At 36.8% G+C, this 21,425-nt stretch overlaps 3 protein-coding genes across 3 annotated transcripts; all 3 read right to left on the minus strand.

Annotated features, from left to right (window-relative positions):
- Nucleotides 1-750, minus strand: LOC306756463 (cornifelin homolog). The gene is made up of 3 exons (XM_079241193.1): nucleotides 612-750; nucleotides 375-511; nucleotides 1-137 (listed from the first exon to the last, which is right to left on the minus strand). Exons 1-3 carry the CDS (start codon nucleotides 721-723, stop codon nucleotides 33-35), a joined length of 354 nt encoding a protein of 117 aa, XP_079097319.1. The 5' UTR covers nucleotides 724-750; the 3' UTR covers nucleotides 1-32.
- Nucleotides 751-2,174: 1,424 nt separating this feature from the next.
- On the minus strand, nucleotides 2,175-8,518 carry mrps15 (mitochondrial ribosomal protein S15). The gene is made up of 8 exons (XM_079241008.1): nucleotides 8,271-8,518; nucleotides 4,303-4,365; nucleotides 4,144-4,219; nucleotides 3,972-4,020; nucleotides 3,741-3,825; nucleotides 3,571-3,629; nucleotides 2,932-3,123; nucleotides 2,175-2,679 (listed from the first exon to the last, which is right to left on the minus strand). The coding sequence occupies exons 1-8, from the start codon at nucleotides 8,410-8,412 to the stop codon at nucleotides 2,569-2,571; spliced, it is 777 nt and encodes a 258-aa protein (XP_079097134.1). The 5' UTR covers nucleotides 8,413-8,518; the 3' UTR covers nucleotides 2,175-2,568.
- A 1,121-nt stretch (nucleotides 8,519-9,639) lies between these two features.
- csf3r (colony stimulating factor 3 receptor) lies at nucleotides 9,640-19,795 on the minus strand. The gene is made up of 17 exons (XM_079241187.1): nucleotides 19,723-19,795; nucleotides 17,259-17,337; nucleotides 16,264-16,338; nucleotides 15,759-16,052; nucleotides 15,308-15,440; nucleotides 14,990-15,156; nucleotides 13,802-13,965; nucleotides 13,492-13,657; nucleotides 13,121-13,203; nucleotides 12,808-13,015; nucleotides 12,507-12,695; nucleotides 12,257-12,358; nucleotides 11,860-12,006; nucleotides 11,641-11,781; nucleotides 11,458-11,551; nucleotides 11,282-11,366; nucleotides 9,640-10,296 (listed from the first exon to the last, which is right to left on the minus strand). The coding sequence occupies exons 3-17, from the start codon at nucleotides 16,328-16,330 to the stop codon at nucleotides 9,814-9,816; spliced, it is 2,523 nt and encodes an 840-aa protein (XP_079097313.1). The 5' UTR covers nucleotides 16,331-16,338; nucleotides 17,259-17,337; nucleotides 19,723-19,795; the 3' UTR covers nucleotides 9,640-9,813.
- Nucleotides 19,796-21,425: the final 1,630 nt, after the last annotated feature.

A 21,425-nucleotide genomic window follows, 5' to 3' on the forward strand; every position in this document is an offset into this window, starting at 1 on the left:
ACCGCATGATCTGGATGTCGGCAAATATCTCTTCACTGTGAAACTTCTCCATTCCTGATGCGGATTTCTCGTGCCATCCTGCATACTTCAAAATGTCCACAGCAGAAGGTCATGAGGGCATCATTGCATACGGTCCCCTATGGTTTAAAGATTGCAACAAAAAGTCACAAGATAAAATGTCTGTCCTGTACAAAGAGATGTGATGCAATTCAGGTTTTCCAGTTTCAGACAACACCCATCATTTCCTTTTTTTTTTCTTTTTTTTTTTTCCATGAAATCTCTACCTTTCCTAAGAGCCAAGGTGGTGTAGACAGTAAATCTTCTTACATGATACTTCACACAAGGCATCATGGCAAGTTTGAAATTTAACATACCTGAATGCCATAAGTAAGTCTCATATGAGTCCTCATTGCTGTCATGCCTCCTGGCACACAGCCCAAGCAGCAGTTTTCACCATATTTATTTGCTGTGTAGCAGCTCAGTGCAAGCGGGCAGAAAAAACCAAGGGCACCTAAACAGCAAAAGTCATTTTAAGAATTGTTTACATAATCGTAAGAAACACACAGTCACATGTTTCTCTCTTTGTGGACAAATTACAGAGCTGTACTTACAGACCAAACAGTCACTGCAGCAGGAGCACAAACCCGTGCTCCACTCTCCAGTTTGGACATTTGTCCCATAGCCACCTGCACCAGGTTGATGAGAGACCACTGGATTTGACATTTGGAACGCTGGATCTTAATATAGCTGTCCTGTGAAGAACAGGGCTGTTAACACTGCTGCAAGAGTGCATATTGTTGCAGGTGAAAGGAAGAGATGGCTCACATCCACCCTTCCATGTGCCAACAGTGCTTGTATATAATGTTCTTTTTTTTAAGTGTATGATCATTAGATTTTTTTCAGAGTTCTAGTTATTAAAGATAGTCCTGTGCATTTCTAACCAGAATGATAGTTGTGATCTACTTGATCCTTTTATCAACAGTCAGGTTCATCACATAACAATACTCCAAAAAAGACAAAGACTATGCTTTTTGTGGCAAATGTTTCAAGATGGGAGATGCATGTCTTGAACAATGTAAACACAACTTTTTCCCATAATATTATCTGTAGAGCTACGTAAAAAAAAAAAAAAACTGACATGGCATGAAAATAAACACAAGCGTTTTATTTCACCTCAAGAACTAAAACACCACAGCAATGAGTTGAAAATCATTTTGGCTATATTAAGTGAAAGACAAAACAAAATAGCTCATTCTTAAGTTGATTTACGGTGAAAGGAAAAAGACATGTGTGACTTACCAGAAGTGTCTGAGTCTGAACTCCTCCTGATCAAACTGACAAGCTTGTACAACCACACAGGAAACTGTGACGAGCTCGAGCTGCGAAATGCTGGTTTGCCAACAAACTGTTTCTGAGGATGACAAAGACCTGATCTGTTGCGTATTAAACTGGGCCAATTAACAAGAAGTGTTGAGTTGATTCAAAACTGCAGGTAAGTACAAGTCAACTGCTGCAGATCATGGCCCACATGGTCTGGTTAGGAATTTGATAAAGAGGGTTCCCCATCTCACATCAGATGTTTAGAGTTCAGGGAACTCTGTCGCTGTGAGAAATGTTTAAACCACCCTTTCATATAACACCCACTAATGCAACCAGTCCTTCTGCCTGAGGTTTGGATTATTCATAGTAGTATGTCACCAAGGCAGTTTCTAAGAGAAGAAATGGATTTACAGAAGATCTGACAGCACAAAACTGCATGCATCTACAAAAACCTTATTTTCACTTTGAGTAAAACCTTTGACGGAAGGCTTTGAACATCAAATACTTGCATCTCAAACTGATTACTGGTATTCGACATGTGTTATTTGAAACTTAAATAACATTTCATGAAAGCATGTACATGTATGTTGGGAAGTAGAATATGGTCTCTGGGTGTTCTTGTTTAGTCATGTTGCACAGGATACCTTTATCTTTTCAGTGGGTTAAAATACCAAGTATACCATTTGTGTATAAGTTTAGAAGTTGCTGAAACCTCTGGGACTTGAAAGATTCCCCCTACAAGGCTTTAAGGAGTTGCCTTTGCATTTATTCGGTGCTTGTATACAAGCCATTCACGTTACTGAGATGCACTTTAAAGATACATAAAAAAAAAGTGGAAATGACATCAAGTTTTTACCATGAGTTTAATTTTTCAATAACTTATGCACAACAGGAACGTTACCATTAACAGCAGATGAAAAACTACAACTTCTGACATCATGACTAAAACAAAAACTTTAGTCTGTGTCAAACCACAAATAGTGGTTAAAAATAATTATTCTCAACTATGAAATCATTATCATTTAACCTCTATATTGACTTTATGGCTTAATTTTCATTTTCTGTTATCTGATCATATCAAGTTTACATTTTAGTGTCTCGTTTGAAAAAAAAAACAACTTTCTGGGACATTTTTATTTTTATTTAATTGACACTTTTACATAGCTCATATGAGAAAAGAAAGCAGTTCAACCTAATTTGAAAGTGAGAAATAAAAAAAACAATTGACTGTTGCACAGAAAATGATCTTTATTGCGCCTGAACCATTGTTTCCTTGGCTTCCTCTGTCTCGGTGGGGTGTGCGCTCCTCTTCAGCTTCAGCTTCTGCTCTGCTTTCTGTTTCTGGACAGCCTTGAAGACCTGAGAAGAGATGCAGATGACACGTGTTAGGTGTAAAATAACACCCTGTAAAGCTTTAGCAGATCCTGAAGAGACTATATGTAGTGGAGTTTTAGGAGTTTGAAATATTTTAATATTCATTAAAAAACAAAAAAAACCAACAAAAAACAAAAAAAAAAACCCAAAACAATACTAGTGAAAAAAAAACCCCACACACATTATTACACATAAAAGACAAACATGAACAGAAATATGGGGTCATTTGTTTGTCACCTTGATGCAGAATTCTTTCTTTGTCAGCCAGCGGTGGGTGACCCGTCTGTAATACTCAGGGTGAAAAGTGTAGGTGATACCCAGCTGCTCACACACACTCTCAAAGGTGTCATAGCGAAACAACCTAAGTTTTTTCAGAAGTTTTTTCCTTTGGTCAATAGCCATAAGCATCCGTCTCTTGTTTGCTTTATCCTGGAATGAAACAACAAACAAACAAACAAACTACAAATGTCGCCCTTTCACCAAACAGACCAACAAGATGGCAGGAGAAAGCAACTGCTGAAGCCCACTTAGAACTGTCATTTTTCTTAATGAAATCAAACAGATTTTTGGTTTTAATGTTGCAATTTCCATCACTTATCTACATCATTCTGAATACAAATTTTCTAAGTGTGACGTAAGATGGAAACTTCCGATTATGACCACAAATGGTTTAATTTCATGTGGGGGAGTACACAGGATTTCCTGTAGCACATACATGCATCACACCAGAGCAGGTCAGAGAGGAAAGTTGCATATGAAAGCATTCATGATTCAAGTCAATTGCTTTAGGAAACATTATGTAACATGTAGAAAACCTGTCTAGAGAACAAGTGTTCCTGATAAGCATGTGAGGGAGAAAGAGTCCCTTTTGCTCACCTTGTGGTGTTGCTGCAAATGCTCCTGGTAGTTTCGAATTCTCGCAGTCAAAATAGCCACTGCAAAGAGAAAGAAAAGAAAGGGGATTCAATCCTCAGAATGTACATAAGCTTGACCTTATTGTGGGATTTGAGTGACCAGATGAGCATTGTTAAAGAGTAGAATCTCACCCTGTACTTCCACCGAGCTGCGGTCACTCTCATCTCTCTGCACCTTTTTGATCAGTTGTTCTGTCTTCAGCTTTAGCTTTTCGCTCTGAAAGCAAACATTCCCAGGACTGCTAGTTACTAATATCAATCTAACTCGCCATGGAAATGTCAATTCTTTTATATTTACAGAAAAAATGATAACAATGAAAGCAGCAGGATAAACATAGGATGTGTTTGGAGATCATTCCTTACATGACTGGCCAGCTCCAACGAAAGTAGACGTTTCACAAGATCATCAGTTCTGTAAGAAGACAATATATCAGTGTGTCTCAGGTTCATTAGATTATAAATCAAATCCATATTATATATTGTGAATAGAAACATTATGCTTGATGTTTTATGGTAGTTAAATATGTGAGTTTACGTCTGAGCAAGAGGAACAGCTGCGTAATCCATCTTCAGCATTGTTGGAGGAAGATCGCTTAGCTGGCTCTCACGGCCTGGATAGAAGCAAATCCTAACATGAGATGTTTGGTTTGACAAAGAACATACAGTTGGGTGACAACACTGTCACATTAAATACCTATCTCTGTTTTCTTTGCAACTCGAGCATAATGTCTTATTGGTGGTGGAACAGCAAAGCTTCCTGCAAAAGAAAAAAAAAAAGGAAATCTTTGTGCAATTCATACATAGATAATACACATATATATACATAATATATATCACTGATGAAATCAGAAAACATTTGAAAATGTGTGTTAAATGATTGACATTTTGCCCTCTGAAGAGATTTAAAAGTCGTGGTTTGAGGAACAAATGAATAAAATCAGTAGTAAAAGTAGTAAGTAGTAAAAGTAGTTGGGCATTCACCAGTAAAAACTTATGGACTGAAGGAAGTAGTGTAAAAGTACTGCTGACGTAACTTTGCAGTGCACGAGGAAGTTGCTGTTGAAACATTATTATATATACATAATATTTACATTATTATTATAGCAGAACACAAAGTGGAGAAAAAAAATCTGAAAATAATACTGACTTAAAATCAGGACATTTTAAACTCACTTTATATGATTAAACTACTCACAAGCCAATATTTTCATTTAGACATGCTGTTGATTGCTTTATGCTTTCATTAAGCACTTCAATTACGGTAATAAAAAATAAAAACAAAACAACAAAATAATTTACATCCCAATGTTATATAGTTCACATATAACATTGTTATGTGAACAGCAGCATGGAACAGCATTCATTATATAACATGTTGGAAAAACCAAATGAATAATATGAATATGAGAAAAGGAACTTTACAGGTTCAGGATGGTTCTCTATCTTATGCTGAGCTGATATAATTTAATCAGTGAAAGTTTCTTAGTGACAATCCTCCTCCACTTAACATTTACAGAATAAATTTAACATATTGACACCTCCAAAAAGGAAACCTGTTTCTAAACAAATGAAACGTTTGAGAAAAAAATCCTACAAAAAAAGCAAAGAAAAAAGAAAGCAATGGAACGTTCTTGTGGGAGGATGATCATGCAGATGAACTGACTTCAAACTGGGACAGACTGAGGGATGTTCAGACCTTGACCAAGATTACTTAAGTGACATGACTGCTCTGCATCACAAACAAAACAGCTGCACACGTAAGCAGGAGGTGGTTTTAATAAATATGCAAATTACCAAATGATGGAATTTCCTCTGAACACTGGTGTACCGTCTTTGTGAAAAATGCATCCACAAGAACAACCGTTGCAAAGATTCACATTTAACAAGTCAGATAAGTGCAAATGACTGAAATAGATTTAGATGATTTTGAGGCAAATATTTGTTGATTTGTAACAAGTTTCATGGAGGAATGCACAGAAAGGGTCTGCAAGTGCAATTTTTCTCATCCGTTCATGAAAACCTGGTGTACTTGTGGCTGTCGGCAAACGGAAAAATAACGTATACTAAGGTGTGAAAATGAGCTTACACTTAAGGGGGAAATGAAAGTATAACTCCTCTATATGATTCTAACATGAAAATAAAGCAAGATAATGAGTAAGATTAAGCAGATGATGAAATACCGAGGGTTGCATAATGCTTTTTGCTCGGGTCTTTGCTTTGCAATCACTGACTTTATAAATATTTCTGTTATCATTTTTCTGGTACAATAAACACAGTTGTTATTCACTTCCTATCAAATCCTTTTTGTTAATTTTTTTATTCTACATTTGACCATTTCCTTCAACTGTTCTGAAATGGGTTCGTAATATGATATAATATATTCTGCATAATTCATCTAATTCAAAACTGCTGGGTAGAAATGACAACAATGTAATATAGTTACACATGGGAATTTTTTTTAATACTGTTATAACTATGTTACTGACAGTTATTAGTGATGATATTTCATTAGATTTACTGCTATCCTCTGCTTTCACTGACATCTGAAAGGCTTTAGTGTGAAGTTTTAACTGAGACAGTTTTAACCGAGACAGTGAATAGCATTACAGAATTTCCACAAAGTACACAAACAAACACACACATTTACACAGGAAGCACACAAATATGTTAAAGATGTAAAGTGTCAAATTAAAAAATGTTTCAGTGTATTATCATTAATGATTTTATAATATTACAGCTTAAAATAATGGGGATAAATTGAGCTATGGTATGTGTAGTCCTATGCAAAATATGAAGCTACCCTTCATTTCTTTATGTTTTGTTTATGCTATGTTTTGAAAGGTTGCATCTAATTACAGGAAGAACTTTTGGCTATCAGGACCCTCTCTTATGGAACCAACTCCCAGTTTGGGTTCAGGAGGCAGACACCCTCTCTATCTTTAAGATTAAACTTAGGACCTTATATTTTAATAAATGTTACAGTTACGGGTTGGTCTAGCCATCCCTTAGTTATGCTGCTATAGGCTTGACTGCTGAGGGATGTCCCATAATCCACTGTGCATTTCCTTTTGGTCTCTCTGCTCTTATCTTCCATGTATAAAAATATGACAAAGATGGCATCATTAATATATTTCTCCTCTCTCTGCAGGCCTTCCTGGATACAAGTTGCAGTGGATGTTGGTCTTGTTCATGTCCTCTCGGGTCCTGAGGGAGTTTTTTCCTTCCTGTTAAAAAAGGACTTTTTTCCTTTCAACTGTCACCTCATGCATGCTCAAGATGGGGGATTGGATCAAAGTTAAGATTCAATGAAATCTGTTGGTTTTCCTGATCTTGGCTATTTATTATGACTTGGCTTTAATAATAATATCTGTGTGTCTGTAAAGTACCCTGAGATGACAATGCTGTGAAGTGGCACTTTTAAATTAAAGCTGAACTGAACTGCATTAAAATCTAAAAGTTGCACCCAAACCAAAACCACCCCTAATATGTAGTACACTTACACCCATGCACACGGGTGCACACATACCAACCCCTGCAAACATACACACACACTCGCATCCCTCTACCAAAAACACATACATAGTTATACACATCTCCACACAAATTCATACACAGATACAAACCCACACCCCTGGACATATACACATGCACATATACTAGTTGCTCCTCTGGCTATAGTTATTGATGGTTTTTCCTTATGATAAAGTCTGTTGTGTTTTCTGTGAAGCTTTAGATGCTTCATGATTCTGTAAAGGTGTAGAAGAGGCACACTTTATCTGCTGAAAATGTCCCATTAGTGCCAGTTGCTGTGGCTTGTTTTCTACTTTCTGTTCTGGTATCCCCTTTTTTTTCCTTTTACTTTTTTTTCCCTTTATGCTCTCACTCTCTTTCTTTCTTATCCTTTCCCTCTACTGTCTCTTTCCCTCTGGTCCAGCAGTTGTACGCAGAAATGACAAACAAACAAGATATTAATAATAAAATAACGAATAAAATGTGAGAATCAGGAGGTGGGTGTACAATCTGTTGACATGGTACTGGAAAGGAAAAAACAAACAAACAAACAAAAAGAAATCTATAAATTAAAGGATAAGCAAATCTTGAGGACCAAACTTGGGCATCACCAAGCTCTGCACAAATGTGCTAATGACACATACATTTAAAACATCCAGAGCCCAGGCACTCAAGGACCAGGATGGAGGATCCCTGATAGAGATACATATACAAATCCAGTTACACTGCAAAATCTATGAACCTGTAGTGTAATTTATGCATTATGGTTTTCTTCATATGTTAATAAAAATAAATGAGCAAAGAAAATGACAAACCATATATAACCAAATGCCAAATCCATAAATCACAGAACAAACTTGTATAACGTCAGACTTTAGTTATTAAGCAGATGGGATTGTGGGAGGATGATCATGCAGATGAACTGACTTCAGGATGAGATGGTTTACAGATATGGTTTACAGATATGGTTACAGAGATGGTTTTATGTCATCATTTTAACTCGAGTTATTTCGGTGACAGTGCTCGTTGCTCCTGTTTGTGTCACGTGACAATACTTAAACTAAAAGAAAAAGACATTGGATGGATTTGGCTTCAGTTAGGCGTGATAAAAGCAAGTAATCTCCAAAGACTTCCAGCTTTCCCTTCACCTACCTCTGCTGACTGTTTGTCCACATAATAAAGCCGAACTGTACGTCCCGGGTTGGACTGACACCGCGGAACACAGAGCAGAGCTTTCACGCAAAACGCCCACTGACGACTTCAGAACAGCCCGCAGGCCAATGTTTGTGAACATTGCTCAGACAATAAATAACTAGGCACATTAAACTATCTAAAAATTATGAAAAATTTGCATTTAGCCACACTCGACCCCTACATGAGGTTCGCCATTTTAGCTAGACTTCACCAGCCGAGTACAAAAGAAATGCTTTACCAGGCTGCACTGCCGATCCCAGAACACATCGATAGAACAGCGAACCGAAAACAAAACAACAAACACAAATACCCACCTTCATTTCATGTACCTTAAACATATATGTTGCACCACTAAGTAAGTAGTAAATAATCTAAATAATCTTCAGTATTTTCAGAGTACAATTTAGGTAGAGCTTATTTAACAATAAAATAGCAACAACAACAAAATTTATAATTATAATAATAATAATAATAATAATAATAATAATAATAATAATAATAATAATAATAATAATAATAATAATAATTTTAAAATAAGAGATGTGTAAATATATATTTTAAGTATAATTTATGTCATTGACCCATGGACTGTTACTGTGTTAAACCACTGCATACGGTAAAATAATCCTTGTTCCTCTGCTCATCCTGACAATGGAAAATGAATTAAGGACTAGTCAACTATTTTCTTTTTCATCTCGCCACCTTTTTTTAGCAGTAGTTTTTTGTAAGGTGTCTCATGGAGTCTCTAATTAGCATTAACATCTTGAGTATGTTTGTAATCCTAAAACTATTTGTTTAGATAGTTTGCTTATTTTCTCCATTTGTTGATCACAGAAGTATTAAATGCCATCTGCTTTTGTTTGTTGTTTAAAGAAAATATTTAAGGTGCAAGTTGTTTTACTACTTTATGAACGTATCACCCTGATTCATGCAAAACCAATCAATCCAATTAAATCAATAAGTTCTATGTAGAGAAGGGTGTGTTATATCATGATGTGCAACAAACTATTCATTTAATAAGGATCGACTGAAATTTGAAGTGGAGATAGAAGATGTTTGTAAAAGTCATTCTATATTTTGTACGCATATTTTTACCAACTGTTTGGTAAGATACAAATACAACTTAAGCATGGTTTTCTGAAAATGTACATGCAGCCTCCAACAATAAATTTGCTGTGACAAAGAAACACTTTAAAAAAGTTTATTTTTTAAAAAAGTAATAACATGTAAAAAAAAAAGAAAAACTCAAATCAAATCAAAGTAAAATCATGATTTCAAATCAGATCAAAATCAAATCAAAGATACTTTATTCATCCCAGAGGGGAAATTCAAAGTTCAGAATTCAGGAGTGATTTTAACGTAGATCTAGCTTGCAAGTATTATTTGTGCTATGCAGAGCCAGCTTAATTTTTTTTTATTATGAAAACTTGCATTTTCAAGAGAGTTACTCCCATAATCAGCCCATGATTAAGTATTGTCATTATCCCATAATCAAGTATTTTTAGTCATTTTCAGTCTCATTGAGGGTTAATACTCGAAGAAAAGGAAAGTCATCCCAAAAGTTGACCAGGTCTTCACCTCTTTCTGGTACATTATCAATGCTCGGCTCAAATGAACACTGCTCAATCGACAAGCCATTATGTTCCATGTTCTGATAACATTTAGGAGTGAAAGATTCTTCAGATGTTAAGAGGGGCTGTGTGGATTCAGAGCGCAGATATACATGAGATTCCATGGGTGGTGGGCTGCTGCATGGATCAGAGAATATTACAGTAGCATAGGGAACAGATTCACTGTTTGAACCGTTGTATCCAGGGATGAATGGTGAACCACAAATGGACTCTCCTAGATCACTGGTGTTCTCTGAGTTGTTTAACCAAAGATCATCCTCCTCTCTGCTTAGCTTGGTAGTGAGGTCCAGGAAGCTGAGGTGGGACAAGTATATTGGATTTGGCTCTTCACTGTCCCAGGAAGAATGTGTATACTGCAAAAAGATGACAGGTCTCTCATTCAAAAAGTAAATCCAAACCTTTAAGCCCAGTGGGTTTTTCATTTTCAGGCACCAATTCTTGCCACCACTGAAATTTTAATTGCACAAATTTAAATAATAATAATAATAATAATAATAATAATAATAATAATAATAATAATAATAATAATAATAATAATAATAACAATAATAATAATTGTAATAATAATAATAGTAACAACAACAACAACAACAATAACAATAACAACAACAACAACAATAATAATATAATAATAATAATAATAATTCAAACTTCTATGGAATTTGATTATTATGTAGATTACCTCTAAGGAAAAAAACAAACATAAAAACATCTAGAACAAGTTTAATGGTAGAGTGTTTGTGTTTGGGTACTGTTTTGTTTGAAGTTTAAAGGTCCATATTGGAAAAAAGGAGGATAATAATTATTTATTAATGCAAGAACAAGTGATGGTGTATAAATAGATCTGGTCAAAACTGTAAAAATCTAAAGCAAAAGGGTTTTGCTGTATTTTTTATAGTTAACTTGACCTAATCATTAAAAAATCTCTAGAAATATTAAAGATCCATTATTTTCAAGAAGTATTTACCAAGTTAATCTTTTTTTAATTTAATTCGCAGGAAAAATTTTTTGGATCTTCCAGCATCTTGAACTAACACCGCCTGTTTAGTTTCAAACACTGAATATCTTCACCATTTGGGGGCAGTGAAACAAATTAAATGATAAACATGAACCATCAAATGCTGACAAGAAAATATTTAGTTGCTTTTAGGCTTAGACATAGAACGACATGTTTTAATGTTTTAGACTAAATCTCCACTTAGCTCTAGTTTTGGTCTTGACCAACTGATGGATGTAAATATCAGCTGTAATATGATATATGCTCCACTACGCCTGATCTTTGACATAGATGTTGAATCTAGATCAGGTAGATCCTATGATGAATGTCAGCTTTCCCACCTGAGTTGATTCTGAAGCCCATCTTTTGATGCTGCTGTTGGCTGGGTCTGGAACAACTGGCCAAAAACCTCTATGCTGCCTTGAACTGGAGAAACAGGGGGAGTAAAAAAAAAGAAGAGATAAATAAGGGCAATGAAAGACTTTCATAGCTTAGAGCGGTGTGGTAATGATGTTACCTTTTGCGTTTGGAGAAACAAGCCATGACAGTGAAAATAAGCAGTGACAGTCCAAGAGCAGATGTGATGATGATTATCACAATAACAACCCCATCTTGGAGAAGAAAAACAATGTGTCATGCTTGGATTAAAAAAAAAAAAGTGTATTTGTCATTTCTGTTAGTGTTATAATACTGTACCAACCGAAAGGATCAACCTCAAAATGAATTGTTGACCCATTCAGGCTTCCGCCGCTTGTGCTAACCATCATAAAAGCTTCATACGTAGATGCAGTTTCTAGGTTTTTCAAGACGACCTTCTTCTCATTGGAGTTTGCACTGATGACTACAAGACAAGTCAAACATTCAAGCACTTAAAAATAGAAAAAAATATGTAACCTGAAAATTTAGACCTTCAACCTACCATTAGCAGGTCCATTCTCAAGCCAGTAGAAGATTTTGTAATTCTCAATAATCCCATTCCTTTTTTCCAAAGGTATCTCATCCCAGGTAAACTCAACATAGGAATTCCAGGTCTTTTTAATTAGCAATTTAGGAACTTCAGATGGAGCTTAAAAAAAGAAAGAAAGAGTTGTCAGAATGTGATGTTTTTGTTAAATAATAATTTTAGACCAGATACCAATAGTAATTTCTTTCCACAAGAGGGCATTATTTCATCACAAATCATCTGTTCCCTGAGTGATTGCACAGTTTGTGTTCCATGTGATGCCAATACTTCTTTGACTTTAAAGTACAGCAGACCAGCTCTCACACCTCTACTTGCTCTTTGTGTGATCCTCCCTGTGTCTTTGGTGACTTACCCTTTTGTTTCACGTAGGCATTAACAGTCTGAGGAAGACCAATCCCATCCTTAAACCTGGGATATACAGAGATCCCAAAGGGCTTGTAAGGCTCAAAGCTGCCTATTGATGAGAGTGAAGAGGTTAGAGTGGATCAGTGGCCACAAGCTGATAACGCTTTGTGCACGAGGTTTTGCACAGAAAAAGGTTATTTTTTTCTTGTTCAAAACACTGATTGTTTGGGTTAAATGTATTACAAATATGAACATACCTGTTATGATGAGGCTTGGCTGGTTTTTGTCTGCCATTTCAAACTGGATGTGGGAAGGATTAGTTTTTAATAAAGGCAACCATTCCACCACATAACCAGTGAGACCTGAGGTAATCACACTTTTCCACTGGACCAGCAGTGATTTGTTAGTATGAGGTATTGCCGTGACATCTGTTATCCCAGTTTGAACTATATGGATGCAAAAACAAACAGTAGTGTTCATAAATACGCGTGTGCATGCATAATCAAGGTAATTTTCCAAACCACCTGGAGATTGATTTTTTCTGAAGATGTCAGTCACCTTTGCGTTGGTAGATGCGAACTTCATTGGGATAGGATTTCCCTGCTCCGTTCATTGCATACAGATACACTCTTTTCACTCGTGTGGAAAGTGTGAAAGTGCAGTAATTCTCCCTTGTAGAGCAGAGTTTTCCCTCTTTACTGCGCAGCTTTTGCACTGAGACGGCATAGGAAACATTTTGGCTGTTTGCACGGAATTGTTTGGATGGCTAAGAGAAAGAAATAATAAAAGGTGAGTCATGAATGGAGGACTTCAAGATACAACTGGAAACACAACCAATTAATGATGGATGTTAAAACGCTGATGTGTGTACCTTCCAGAACAGTTGTACGCCGAGTTGTGTGGTTTTGTTATCCCCTGATACCTTCAGCCACGTGTCTAAATGCCCGGTGGGAGCTGAGAGGAAAGAGCTGACTGTCAACATGGCAGCTTGTCAAAACTCCTCTTCTAACTCTTTTCAAAGTAAAACTTTGCTATACAAGACAAGAATCTATGGATTCACTGCCAGAGTGTGCAGGAAAACTCAATACTTCAATTCAGCCTCGTCTGTAGAGCAGAGCAATGGGAGATGCTGAACATGACATTTGCATATACTGAAAAGACCAGGAAAAAAAGAGAGAACAGGCAACAGATTGGGAAAAATGTCTGAGTGATTGTGTTCCTCTGAATTGATCTGAGCCCTACCGCTCTCCAAGGTGACTCCAGAACGGCTGCGGCTCCACTCGCTCCAGGGGCTCTGTTGGTATCTGACTCTAATCTGAGCCAAATACCGAGTCCCATGAAGGAGACGACACTGCTTCACAAGTCTGGATGGCAAACGGTCATCAGGTGGTACACGTTTCAAGAATATCTAACACAAACCACAAAATGTAGCAGACAACGTCAGAAGCTTTGCAGCGGACTCTATGAATGCTTTTGATTAATTGTGGAGGACTATAAGTGAGATAACTGTAAGTTTTCACTTCATATTAACAGTAAATTGATTAAAACTCACCATCTGGTCACTCCACTCACTGCTGTCAGCGGTCTTAAGTCGAACTTCCAGATTTAGACTGTTGTGACGCATCCACTCCTCTTGCTGGGATAAGCTCCAGCTTAGACTCAGACAGCCCAACCTTTCCGGCACCACTTGAATGATGTTGGGTTGATCAAATTTGGCTGTCATAAAAAAAAAAAACAAAACAAAACAAAACAAAACAAAAAAAACGCATTAAGGACAAAGCGAAAACAGTTAAAACTCCTGACTTGTCTAATTATTTTGGTTTTTCTAATCAAGGCACAAGAAAGGAGACGATTGACAGAGTTTATGCATCCTGTGGATTACCTTCATATTTTAATTATGAAGATAATCATCAAGCTTCAACAGAAATAAAAGATGACCTTTAAAAAGCCAGAGGAACACTGTGCAGTACTGAAGGTATTCTTATGATCATCAAAGACTTTTCTAACTATCTGAATGAATAAAGAAAATATCCTTTTTACAAAGAATATTGTTTCAACCCATTTCTTAAGTTATTCCACTTTACTTCAAACAAACACGGACTCTGCTAAATGAATAACTTATTCAAGCTTTACTGCACTAACCAACAGTAATAACACTGCTTTATATTCCAATAGTTGCTAACTAAATATTACATTTTTTGTATGATAAATTCGATTCAGCTTTTCATGTATGGTGCCAGTTTGCAATGAAGTCATCTCAGGTCACTTTACACAGCAATCAACTCAAACCAATTTACTGGGATCCAATCAGTATTCATAAACTAGGAAACCAAAAGCTTGCAACCAATTACAAAGACAGACATGTTCATTTTTTTCTTTTCTTGATCCACATATGAAAATAATCTATTTCTGGTTATTTGTATAGAGGTAATACTTTGTGTTGGTACCAAACTGGCTAAATATCTTTTTTTCTTTTTTTCTTTTAACAGTCCAATAGATTAAATGTCCTTCTGTGTTACTGGTTATTAATGTAGAAAAGTGATGTTCAGATTTTTTATTTACATGTGACAATAACAAATATGGTATCAATAAAGAAAAAAAAAAACAAAGATGGAAGAAGTAAATGTTGTTCAGGCCAATTAAATATTTGTTCTTTTTCAATACAATATCCTGCAAATGAAACTCTGTTAGAAACAACCGTGTCTATGTAGAAGTGCGTATATTTAATGCAAATTCTCACCTGCACTAACTGGTTCCAAAATGATGGGTACCGAAGTTACATATCCAAGGTCATTCTCAGCTTTCACATATATTTTCATTTCAGTGAACAGATAGAAGTCAAAGCGAGTGATGGTGTAATAGTGGACTCCCGGTGGGGGTTCATAAGTATAGTTCTTGGTTAAATCCCTGAAATGATAAAGTCATGATGCAAGAAACAGTTTCACAATCTCACTGACATATTTTGTAAATGACACCCTAACATAGTCAACGCCACAACGACATTTGCTTTCTCACAGCTTTCGCCACAGCATTTCAAGCTTTAGAAGCAGGATTTTACCAGATCTCAGTGTGGAGGGTGTACTTTGTGAAAAGATGGGTTTCTTGCTGCCCAGGGTCCCATCTACAGGTCAGGGTGTTGGGTTTGGTGAGGTTCATCTGACAGCTGACGTTTTGTGGAGATTCCGGTGGATCTAATGATAAAATCAGACACTGAATACACACTTTACTACCAAAGGATCTGTGCAGTGTATGGCAATCTGGAAACAGTATTTATTTTGGATGGATCATCAACATTCTTCTCTTACAATACTTATTTCACCAAAATTATCATGTCTCAGTCCACAGATCTGTTAATATTTAAGTTTCCTTTCACAGGTTTATTTCATTTGTATACTTACATTTTTATTTATTTTCATAATGGGTTCCATTAAACATAAAATTGCACTTTGACAACCTAAACCACATACACTAATAAACATATTTGTAAAGGACCTAAAAGTCTTTCTCACATCCAGCTTGGATCTCCACTCCAGCAACAACTTGGTGAGATGCTTGGATACTGCAGGTGAGGACCGCCCTGGTGTAATTGAAGCTTGATATAACAGTCCTGGAGACCCTGTCACTGTCATTGGCCACAGGACTGCCGGGAATAACGCGATTATCAAGGCGCCACTCGATATGAACAGCTTGTCCAATGACCAGAGGGCAGTCCTCTCTGATGACACACGTAGCCATTACAGGTGACCCTAAAGGCACCACAGAGCAGGATGTGTGGACTTTTGCACATGGCTGTGTGTCATCCTCTACAAAAAAAAAAAAAGAGTGAAAAAGACTATGTTAAATACAAAGTGATCATAATTCCCAATGTCCAGTCTTTTACTCCGATCAAAGCTGTGGACATAAGGCAGAATTTTCAAGGCAAATGCAAACCTGGGAGCTATATGAGATCACAACTGTCTTTGGAACTGATGGTCAGACATTTCCATTTAGATTTCTTTTGAAAGTAACACTCACCATTCCTCAGAGCACTCGTACACGCCACCAGAATGACAACCACTGACACCCAACTGGATGTCATCATGAAAAAACCTGTTGGGTAGCCAAATTGCAAAACATTATTCCTAAATGACATGCTCTCATCCACTGCAGAAAAAAAAAAAAAGCAGTTTTCTTCCAAGTGCATTAATTGTGTGAGGAAGGAATTAAGGTAATGAGATGCAGACATCTCCCGCATATTTAGATGTGGACTGCACTATGCAAGTTATTTCTTTGTAGCTGTTAGTATATTTTGTATTTTATGTTTTTACCCTTAAAGGATAAAAGTCCTTCAAGGTGTCAGGGAGATGATTATTGCCAGTTGTACCTAGTCTTGTTGGGCATGCGCTCCATAACTCATCAGTCATGTATGAAAAGTAGAAAAGGGGAGGTGGTGGAATAAGCAGATGAAGCAATTACCCAACATACATTTCATATTAACCCTTTCATGCATCGTGTCCCTGTAGTGTACACCTATTTACAAACTTTTTTCTGGCATTTTCATGAATGAGGATGGGATTTTTGTAAATAGACCACTTTAGTGGATATTAGTGAGTCATCCAACATGTTTCCAGTTACTGGAGAATAAATAAATACATGACATAATTGAACAAAATGTAAATATGCTAGTTTGCGAAAAGAAAATGATATATTTTATATATATATGTATATATAGCTATATTTTATAGAAAATTTACATGATATGATTATATATTATTTTATAACTATTTTATAGAACACATAGAAATAAATCATAAATCCGGATAAATTCTAAATATCACTAATGAACAAAATAATTGTGATTGCATTTCTGTAGAGGTAAAATACTGTATTTAAAAAAATGTTGCATTGTTTTTTTTTATATTAATTCATGCATGAAAGGGTTAAATTAACAACCTGTATCTTAACTTTGATAAGTAGTCAGAACCTCACAAGAAGCTGTGATGGAACTTGGAAAAAAGATTAGGACTCACCATCACACAAGTGTGGACTTTGACGAGAGTGTAATCATGTCCGAGGCATGCCTTCACAGCATGACTGCGTCCTGTCTCTCTGTGTTCAGAAGGAAAGTATGAACTGATGGTAACAGAAAAGCGATGGACATAATTTTGTTGCAATTAAAGCAAATTAATCCCACATTAAACGTCAACATAAAACCTTGTTCCAAGCATTAAAATTCCGTGTAAAATGCAAATAATAACAACACATTTGTTTGCAAATCCTATAAACCAATATCAAATTCCCAAAAGAACATAAAATTCCTCTTAAATCTTAAAAGTGAATCATTTGAGCACTTCACAGAAAGACTTGTTCTAGCAGCAACACATCTCAAATAAGTTGGGATACTGGAGGAACATGTTTGGATTATTGGTAACAAATCAGTACCATGACTGGAAAAAGAAAGAAATAAAAATGGGCAGAGATTCAGATAGGAAACTGTCTACAGACTGTGTGTGTAAAATGACAAAGAACTGAATATTTTTATAATCTACAGGGAATAAACTCATCAGACGTTTCTGAAAATCTGAAGACATCTCTATATGCAACACTTGTTTTGTGGGCACCATCAAAGCTTAAAGAGTTCCAAGTTGTGGAGCAACAAAATTCATTCGATAACAAGACAGCGTTGAATTTATTAGGTTTCGGAAAACAATGGCTGGAATTCGAACTGATGCCGTCACAATGTAGAGGATCAAAATCTGCTGCACCAGTTGTTTTCATTGACATCATCAGTAGATAAAAGCAAAATCATCACGAGAAGCCTAATAGAGATAAAAGCTTACAAATGTTGTCTGCGGCTGATGATCAGTGATTTCCTCATCAGATTTATTTCGTATAAACATGTCTTTCACACACACACACACACACACACACACACACACACACACACACACACACGCACACACACACACACACACACACACACACACACACACACACACACACACACACACACACACAGCAGCATCAACAAAGCCACAGTATTGAGAAACCTCCTGTTGTTTTGTGATATTCTCTCTTGGCTTTCCAGGCCAGCGCTTGTGATAAGCCGGAGAGACGGCTCAGGACACTTTACAGGCTAAAGACACAAATAAAAGTAAATTTGCTACAAGACTTTTTGTTAATCCCTCCTTCTAAAAATTTCTGGTCTACCACAAACATTCTACCTCCGGGCAGAAATTTTTATGAGTGGACCATCAAATCGCAATGACTCCATAAGAAGTATTAGTTATACTTTCAACAATTTGTAGCTATCAGTCAAACTCTCAGATCTCTGCTCTCTGTCCACAAAGATTTGGTTTGTGTTTTGCAAAGAGAGAGAAATGGAATTTCTCCAGTGTTTCTTATCAGCGCTGTGCAAAAAGGCCTCCATTTTCCTCTGCTTTCCTTTTTAGAATTTATTCTCGCTACTAATGGATAATTGCCTGTGGCTGTGACAAAAGGCAATTGAGAGAAAGAGAGAGAGAGAGAGTAGGGACAGAGCAGGAAAGAGTATTAAAATTGGAGTGTATATTGTCAACAAAGCAATGGGGCTTGCTTGGAATAAAAAATAGCAGAAATTCAGTCTGCCTATTCTTTGTGCATTGGGTGATTATGTTCCAAACTCAGCAACATAAATATGTTTTTTTTTTTTTCTGAAATGTTCCCTTGTCTCAGTGAGTCATACCACAATGTGTAAGGAAATGTTTCACCCCAGTCAGTACATTTCCTTTCCCGTTGCTGTTGGGGTTACAAAACACCTACTTTCAGGATTAGGCAATATCCTTCACACCAAGTGTTATGACAAACTTACTACTAGTTCCCCTTTTTGCATTTATTCTCATGCCAGGCTCTCTGTTTCAGGTAACATATTCAAAACAGATAAATTTTATTTATCTTTTTTTTTTATTTATTTATTTTTTTATCTGCGCACTAATTTATTATAACACATTTCCTTCAAGTTCAGAAAGGGAACTTTGGTCAGCACTTCTAAAACCCCCAACACTTGAAAAGCACGAATGTAATCTGTTTCACATCCTCTTTTTAGAAATGATAATAAAACGTCTGTGTTTTCTCCTGAAAAGACTACTCAAGGCAAATTTTAAATCTTCAAAAATCTCCCTGTTTTCTTTGAATAAGGCAGTAAACATCACATACTTTTGTATTTGAAGGATCATCTCAGCATTTCTTAGATGTTTGAAAAGTCTCTACAAGCACAGGAAATCAACATTAAAATAAACTGCAAAGAATAATAAACGGTGGATATGTCATACAGAGTGGCCAGAAAACATGAAACATTTTAAACCAAATCCAGCTGTTAAGCTTGTACCTGCGTCGCTGAGAAATAAGTTTTGTGAAGTTTCCCCTTTCAATCTGGCACAAGTATCAAAATGAAAGGAGCAGCAAATTGCTTGATGCGAAGATGAAGGAGAGTCATCAGAGAGGTTTGCCACTCACCACACGCCGGCTGCAGCAGACTCAGAAAGACAAGAGGCTCTCATCAGCCCTGATAGCACCAGATGAAACAGGGTGGCTCAAAGCGACTCAGATTGGAGGATGCGTGTGTGTGTGTGTGTATTTAAGAGAGAGTGCGTTGGCCAAGCAGCAGCAGCAGCAGCAGCAGCAGGAAGATCCTTGCTTTGAACGTGTGGAACTTCACTATTTCAAGGAAGACACACATGACTGACAGGGGCCCCGTTACGAGAGTATTGTGGGGTGTTTTCATTCAGAGCTTGTAACTGCCCAAATGTTAAAATCTAAAATATATGTCAAATACATTTCAAATTCTGTACAAGTAATTTTTTATGGTTTTACTATGGTCTTTTTATGATCAAAATACTTATGGTCTAAGTGTTTTGACTTGAGTTTACAACAATTATGGGCATTTATGAACCTGAGTCATGTGGCTTTCTGTGTGTATGTGACTATAAAGCAGGGGTGCCCAGCTTGGGTCCTCAAGGGCCACAAAACTGCAGGTTTTCCATGTGTCCCTTTTCCAACACATCTGACTCACACTAATCACTCCTTATGCAGAACTTCATTGGTTGCTGGATCCATTAAATGGCAGCCAGGTTTGTTGGAACAGACATTGACAACCTGCAGAACAGCGACCCTCTAGGACTGACTCTGGGTACCCCCCCCTCCCATTAAGGTTTTTCCCTTTTCCAGTGATTTATCTCTAAGGTCTTAGCCATCAAATCCCAAAGAATGTATATCCAGGAAGACTTGCTGCTGTAAGAATGTGATAATTCTGACTGTGGTTGACCCCTCTGTATTGCGAGCGACCCTTGGAGTAGCAGATTTGCTCTATCACCAAGGCTGTGTTCAGAAAGCGGTCATCTCCCTCTTTGAGCCTGTCTAAGTCTTTGTCAGCATGATAACAGAACAAGCTCTCAAATGGGATTGTAAGCTGTGCTTTGACCTCCCCAAGGGCACTTGAAACTAGTTGCCATATCACGTTTATTAGCTTATTAAATTGTAAAATGATTTTGTGGATGGAGCTTCATTTCAAACGGCGAGTGAAGTTCGGCGGCGTGCTCAACCTTCAATCTAACAGCTGGATCTCTGCTCGGTCACTCCACTGCTCTCCAAATCATAATGGAGGCTAACTCTTAATCAAAAGGCAACCGGAGGGAGGAGTTAAATGCGCAGTGGTGGGTTTCTGAACAGGAATCAACTGGAGAGGAGAAAAGCAGGCACTAATTAAAAACACATTAACCGGTTATCATGAGTTGACATATTTTGCTTGATCTTATTTTCTAATCAGCGGTAATGAACAAAATGTTCTCCCTCCACTGGGTATTACATGCAACGTTTCAGTGAGCAGTAAAATTAGCTGAGAGCCCCGAAGCTAAGCTGAACTGATGAAGCTTTGCTGGGTTTGATTACAGTTCTTGTACTCTACTTAACAGAGTGCTGTCTCCTCTTTAGATTCTTACTCGCATTCGAACTGTGGCCAACCCCAAATTAGTCATTGCTGGAAATGTAATCCATCTCCAGCTATCAAGAGAATTACTGTGGTAAACTGAAATCCCGACTGCAGTGGCGTTTGGTAATCGTCAAGACGACCTTTCAAATTTAAAAATATTTAACTGTCATCAGTGCACACAGTTTTACATCTTTATATTTTACACATGCATTTTAACAGCTAATTAAAATGA

Source organism: Telmatherina bonti (genome assembly GCF_933228915.1).
Source record: "Telmatherina bonti genome assembly, chromosome: 5".
NCBI classification, from domain to species: domain Eukaryota; kingdom Metazoa; phylum Chordata; class Actinopteri; order Atheriniformes; family Telmatherinidae; genus Telmatherina; species Telmatherina bonti.

Bases quoted from the DNA above. Each gene is read 5' to 3' on its own strand.
- LOC306756463 (XM_079241193.1), bottom strand. From the start codon at position 723: ATGTCAAATCCAGTGGTCTCTCATCAACCTGGTGCAGGTGGCTATGGG. The intron at 512-611 runs GTAAGTACAGCT...TTTGCTGTTTAG, and splicing joins CTGCAGTGACTGTTTGGTCT to GTGCCCTTGGTTTTTTCTGC. The intron at 138-374 runs GTATGTTAAATT...TTTAAACCATAG, and splicing joins GACTTACTTATGGCATTCAG to GGGACCGTATGCAATGATGC.
- mrps15 (XM_079241008.1), bottom strand. From the start codon at position 8,412: ATGTTCACAAACATTGGCCTGCGGGCTGTTCTGAAGTCGTCAGTGGGC. The intron at 4,366-8,270 runs GTAGGTGAAGGG...TTTCTTTTGCAG, and splicing joins TGGACAAACAGTCAGCAGAG to GAAGCTTTGCTGTTCCACCA. The intron at 4,220-4,302 runs GTATTTAATGTG...GCTTCTATCCAG, and splicing joins TGCAAAGAAAACAGAGATAG to GCCGTGAGAGCCAGCTAAGC.
- csf3r (XM_079241187.1), bottom strand. From the start codon at position 16,330: ATGATGACATCCAGTTGGGTGTCAGTGGTTGTCATTCTGGTGGCGTGT. The intron at 12,696-12,807 runs GTGACTGACATC...GCATCCATATAG, and splicing joins TCGCATCTACCAACGCAAAG to TTCAAACTGGGATAACAGAT. The intron at 11,552-11,640 runs GTTGGTACAGTA...TTCTTCTCCAAG, and splicing joins TTTTGAGGTTGATCCTTTCG to ATGGGGTTGTTATTGTGATA.